Here is a 6,404-nt window from a genome sequence, read left to right on the forward strand (position 1 = left end):
TTTGTTTTGCCATGGAAATTTTGCATTCATTGACAAGGCATTTTACCTTTTGTTTTTCCTCGGCATTTTTAAATTCATTTCACGTGGAAAATATACCTTTATTGCCATGGCAAATTATTTTAACATACATGGCAAAAAAATCCTTTCTATTTTTTTTTCCATGGAAATTTTTACTTTCATTCGCCATGGCAAACTTGCATTCATTTCATTTATTATCATGCAAATTGTTCATGTTTATTATTAAGCCACCAACAAGTTTTAGTACATTTAGCACATAATGAAATAGTCACATGACAAATTTATGGCAATTTGATCTTCGTATCATTTTTATCTTTTAGAGAACATGACAATCTGATTAATTAACTATCATTGCCATGGAAAAATTCATATATTCTTCGCCATCACAAATTTTTCTTTTTCTTTTTTGCATGGCAATTTTACATTTATTACCATGGCAATTTTACCTTTATTTCTATGGCAAATTTTTACATTTATTTCTATGGCAATTTTTTCCTTTTTTTTACATGGCAAATTTGGATTCATTGGTATTTCATTTTTTTACTTTTTTTGCCATGGCAATTTTTTCATTCATTTGACATGCCAAATTCACTTTAACATACATTTTGCTAAAATTTCCTTTCTAATTTTTGTCATGGTAATTTTTACTTTCGTTTGCCATGGCAAATTTACTTTTACTGTCAAGGCAAATTTACTTCAACATACATGGCACACTTTTTATTTTTGCTATGGCATCTTCACCTTTATTTTTGCGATGACATCTTCACCTTTATTGTCATGGAAAACTTAACTTTATTTGACATGGCAAATAAAGCTTCATTTTTGCCATGGCATTTTTCACTTCAACATACTCAGCAAACGAACTACCTTTTGTAAATAAGATTTGGTAAATTTTCTTATATTTCTAGTCCAATGGAATTATCATGGTAATTTTGTTTCTGGTAAGTTAGGGGATTTTTTTATCATTGCAATTTTTGCAACCATGGAAAAATTTCTATTCTTTTATCATGGCAAATATATTTGTAAATATTTTAAAACAAAAAAATTGCCATGTGTTTTTTCTTTTTGGCAATTTTTTTGTTTTTTAACAGTGGCAACATTTTTGTTGTTTGTCCTATAGGTCACATAGGTGAATTGCAATAATTTTTATTTTTTATATCCAGAGAATAGCGTTCTTGAGCTTTCCGCTTGTGGCCTAGTAGGAGGGATCCAGCTTGGACGTGTTCGCGCTGGTGGGATTTCCGATCCAACGAAAACGTTTCATCGATGCTGCCTCCTCACAACACTTTTTCCTTGCGACAGTATGCCTGCAGACCTGACCTCTGGTGGTTAGGCCCCTCCCAATACTTCATCTTGTACAAGTCTAACATTGCCAACTAAGTAAAGAAAAATCTGATGTGGCATGCTAGTAAAGAAGAGAGGGTGATATGGTGACTTTTAGAAGAAACAATGCTAAGGGTGTATACCTAGGTGAAAACACAAATCTGAATCTATACCTAATTAAATGAAAGCAACCAAAAACTAAACACCTATACATTGAGGAGTTTAATTACGGAGTCCTTTAATGTACTGAGCACCTCATCTATTCACCCTGCATTAAAAGAGGCTTTATCAGGTACTTCTTCTGTCTTATAATATAAGAACATTTTTAACACTACGCTAATGTCGAAAAGACGGAGGAAGGAGTTTGATAAATGCCGCCGAGAAATGTGACTTGTGAGTTGTGCCTACGTGGACAGGGCAGATCATCTTCATCTTCATTCTGTGTTGAAGACATAACAGAGCCGCTTTTGGAAGCAGGGGAGCTCCATATCTTTTCCCTTTGATTACTGTGGGCGCGCCCCCAAAAAGACACGGTCCGCCGTCGACCACGCGGGCGAGTCGTTAGGCAGCAGCAGGGAGGGTCGGGCTCCGCCGCCATGGCCTCACGCTTCAGCTTCGGCATCTCCTCTGGGGACCTGGTGGGTGGCTCACCCGGCCGCGGCTGTCTACTTCTTCCTCCGCGCGCCTTCCTTGAATGAAATCTAAATCTTTAACAGCGACTGACTTGCCGCCTTGTTTGATTCTGGTCGCCGCGCGCAGAGGTCGGGGAGCTCGCTGACGGTGGGGGAGCGGCTCTGCGCGGTGGTCCTGCCCTGCGTCGCCATCGCCGAGTTCGTCTTCTTCGCGCTCACCGACTGCCTGGGCGGCATCTGTCCCCCTTCCTCGAACTCCTCCACCCACCTGCGCAGAGATCCCTCCGCTCCGTCCTTCTTCCTCACCGCCAAGAAGGGGAGCCACCACCGCCGCCGCGGTCGCGTCGGGCCGGGCTGCACCTCCCTGGTCTTCCGCGACCTCGCACGCCTCGCCGACGAGTCCAGATGCTGTATGGAAAACCATCCATCTCTCTTTTGTCCCTCGATTTCTTGTTACTTCTTACCAGGCGTTAATTGCAATGTCGTTTGATTCGATTCTCCCTTTCCTTGCCGGCCGAATCAAGTCTCGGTGAACGAGGTGGAGGCGCTGTTCGAGCTCTACAAGAAGATCAGCTGCTCCATCATCGACGACGGACTCATCCACAAGGTACTACCACCGAAACCAAAATCGCTCTGTTCTTCTGTAATCTGTAACAAATTAACGCAGTCATAATTTGACAGAAATACATGTCTGATAATGTTTGGGCTTAACGAGTGAGATCCGGATTACTTCGTAGATCGATCTGAAAATACTGCATCACATGTGATAGATTCTTTCCCCAGCATGTGGATTAAAGAGACACTGCCATATGAGCTGTACAGAGGGCGTAATAGTAGTAAATTTGGCTTGACACCCACAGAATTATTGGCCTGTATTTTTATTGGCTTCTGTGTGCAGTTAGACCATAGTATAGTGCCTGCATCTCCAAATGTTTGGTCGCCATGTTCCTTGTTGCGTGACCAAGTTTTTTATAAAGCTAATGGTGCAGTAATTTTGCATGTTACTTGATTGCTGTGCAAGTCGAATTCTGCGAAAGGATATTACTAATTAAGTTTATAGTGCACATATGACGTGCAGGGATGAAAGACGGTATCTAGAAAAGTTTGAATGCCCTTTTCTATTCGATGATTGAACCGTCAAAGAGATTTTTTTTTTTGACCTATCTGTCTTTTCTGTTGAATTGTTATTTAGGAAGAACTTCAGCTAGCATTATTCAAGACTCCTAGTGGACAGAATCTTTTTCTTGATAGGGTAAGCGTTGACAACTTCAAATTTACTATTTTTAAATGCTTCAAGATCATTATTTACCATGTCACAAGGAAAATTCAGAATCGCTCAAATTGTATTTTGCTTTGTGCGATAGCATCCGACTGAAATTGTCCTTTATGATCCAGGTTTTTGATTTGTTTGATGAGAAGAAAAATGGAGTAATCGAGTTTGAGGAGTTTATTCATGCTCTCAGCGTCTTCCATCCATTGGCACCTGTGGAAGACAAGATCAACTGTAAGTACGATTCTTGCAAAAACTGTGTGCTCGACATGAACATGTTGCGATATACTTACGGTTAGGGCTCCCCTTCTGAGTTGTTTCAGTTGCATTTAGGCTCTATGATTTGAGACAGACTGGCTTTATTGAGCGCGAGGAGGTTAGTTCAGATGGATGTTGTATTTCTATCTGTATCATGAACGTAGTTTCTTCACCTCAGCAAGGTGATCTGTTGGTGCTTCTGTTTTTTAGGTTATGCAAATGGTTATCGCCATTTTGATGGAATCTGATGTGGAATTATCGGATGAACTTCTTGAGGCTATCCTAGACAAGGTACGCAATCATATCCGTGGGATTCTTTGGTTACTTATTTACATTTTACATAAACGTAAGTTTCAATTGGTTTCAGACATTTGAAGATGCTGACACCGATAGGGATGGGAAAATTTGCCAAGAAGAATGGAAGGAATTTGTATTACGCCATCCTAATCTACTGAAGAACATGACCCTACCATATCTAAGGTTCGATTCTGAAAGCTGCAGTCAAATAATTGTAAATATTGTCTGCAACTTCCACCAAATATGTTTAGAACTAGTCAGAAATACTTTGGCATTTATTTTCTTCTACAAAATTTCGTCAGTGTTTACTTGAGTGATTTTTTGTCCATTTCTATATCAGAGACGTCACAACAGCGTTCCCAAGTTTTGTTTTCAATACCGCGGTTGAAGACTAAGCATCACAAGACTTGTAATTGATGGTGACAAGTTGGCTGTTGAGTGCTGACAGTGTCAGCAGTTGAAAATTGGGACGCTGAGAAACAGAGCAGCCATGTTCGCTTACTGAAGAATCGCCATTGGTGACTTTTGCTGCTTTAGGATGGCTATCTGATAACCATTTCGGCAACTGAAGAGTCCCATTCATGATGGCAAATTTGGCAACTAACAGCTTCTGGTATGCCTGTCGCTGTCCCGCATTGTGTTGTAAATGTATATACACAATTCCTTCAGCTCTCAGAAGCACAGGACAGCTCTAGGTACATATAGATATGAGGAATTTAAGTTCCTCAAATGCCAGCCAGTTTCGGGATCAGTCAGGTGCAATTTCTAGAATGCTAACTTCTGATGTTGTAGCGTCCGTTATAGACTATCTTAGTGCTAACATGTCATGGCTTAGCCATGATTGCTGTATATATAATCGAAAACCTTTCCGAGACGCATGCTTTTGCTGGTGATAGCTACAAGATTGATGCCAAGCATATCCGCCAAGTGTTTGTTCATGAACCAATCATCCCATCTGTGATGCGGACAGTTCACTTGTTCTTTTGTGATGGTGTTCGTTGGGTGGTGCAAGTGACAGTTGTTTATGTACTTCTTAATGCTAATCATAGATGTGAACCAAATAAAGTAATTGCGATCATAGATTTGGACAAAACGAACTAAATTTCTTTCGATGGGGATAAGGCTGCACAGTTTGTCGATAGATTCGCCAGCGTGGACGATGGACCCCTTCCAGAAAGCAAAGTCACTTGCAAATAAAGAAGCAAAGTCACCGAAAATACAAAGATGAACATGGGTGCGCGCGCACCCATGTGAATAGTAAATTCATAAAAAATAATAGAAAAATAATGAAATTCTGAAATTTCGCAGTATGAACCTTACTCGATCATTGTACTCACATGTGAAGTTTCATGATGTATTGACACCCATGGTATTCTTAGTAAAGAAAATACAAATGCGATCATACTATGCATTAAACAATCTTTTTTAATATAGCTTCAATTTTGTTTGCTCAGATTACCATGGATGTGATTTCTTCGTGAAACTTCGTATGCGAGTATACCGGTTGACTATGTATATGAAAAAAATAAATTCAGATTTTTTTATTTTTTTTCTAGCATTTTTTTTGAATTTACTATTCATAAAGGGTGCGCACGCATGCATGTTCACCAAATCCGCGTCCACAAAGTCACTCGCAAATAAAGAAATTTCAGTACCTAGCATCATGCTTACTTACATTTTTACAAGTTGGCGCACTAAATTATGTGGCTTCAGCGCTACGCAATAATGTTGAAAGAGAGGGAAACCAACGACTTTAAGGCTTCTTTGATTCAAAAGTTTTACATAGGAATTTTGGATTATTACAATTATTAGGGAATCCCCCCCCCCCCCCCCCCCCTAAGTGGGTGGTTTGATTTATAGGATGTTTTCTCTGCATATTTTTCATATTACATTTCGTAGAAAAGTTTACATCCACCCAAATATTTTGGGAAGATTCCGCGCATCAGATCCATTTGTTTTGCATAGTTCATAAAACACCATGGAGTTTTCAGAATCCTATGAATCAGAAGAACGTGAACAACACGGGGCAACACTACCTACCAAGCGATGCTGCTTGTGTCAACATGCATGGAAAACCCATTTTGTTGATAAGAACGAAACAGGGCGGGCCTAGGTGAGGTAGCATCTATGGTCCTTTTTTTCCTTTTTCAGGAAAGGTAGTATCTATCATACTGGCTGATGTCCCTTTCTTGATGGAACATCAAGGTTTAGATTTTTCTTTTTTCTTTTTTAGAAAAGGAGGATGACCCCCGGCCTCTGCATCTGGGAGATGCATACGGCCACTTTATTGATTATTCTCGAGGACCTTACAAAGTATTACAACAATATGCCTGAATCCGTCATCTTGGCAACATATGCCACTACTCCTATCCATATGATGAAGGGGTGCTACCTGGGCCACATACCCGGTCTACTCACCTAAACCTATCATCAAAAGCCAGAAGCTCCAGCCTAGCCACATACCGGGTCTGGGGCATAAACTGGTCTGACGCACTCACATGTGTCGTCGCCGCCATCTTTCACAGGTCCGTCTTCAGAGCAGATATTGAGGCTTCTACCTTGTCAGGCCACTCCGTCACCGACGCCACCTTGACGCCAAACAACTA

The 6,404-nt window shown here is 40.4% G+C and overlaps 1 protein-coding gene across 1 annotated transcript; it reads left to right on the top strand.

Annotated features, from left to right (window-relative positions):
- The first annotated feature begins 1,756 nt into the window (after positions 1-1,756).
- LOC123060008 (calcineurin B-like protein 9) lies at positions 1,757-4,717 on the top strand. Its single transcript, XM_044482568.1, has 9 exons — positions 1,757-1,979; positions 2,101-2,383; positions 2,498-2,580; positions 3,166-3,225; positions 3,369-3,477; positions 3,567-3,619; positions 3,712-3,792; positions 3,869-3,981; positions 4,139-4,717. Exons 1-9 carry the CDS (start codon positions 1,938-1,940, stop codon positions 4,191-4,193), a joined length of 879 nt encoding a protein of 292 aa, XP_044338503.1. The 5' UTR covers positions 1,757-1,937; the 3' UTR covers positions 4,194-4,717.
- The last annotated feature ends 1,687 nt before the right edge of the window (positions 4,718-6,404 follow it).

This window comes from Triticum aestivum, chromosome 3A, assembly GCF_018294505.1.
Source record: "Triticum aestivum cultivar Chinese Spring chromosome 3A, IWGSC CS RefSeq v2.1, whole genome shotgun sequence".
Lineage (NCBI taxonomy): Eukaryota > Viridiplantae > Streptophyta > Magnoliopsida > Poales > Poaceae > Triticum > Triticum aestivum.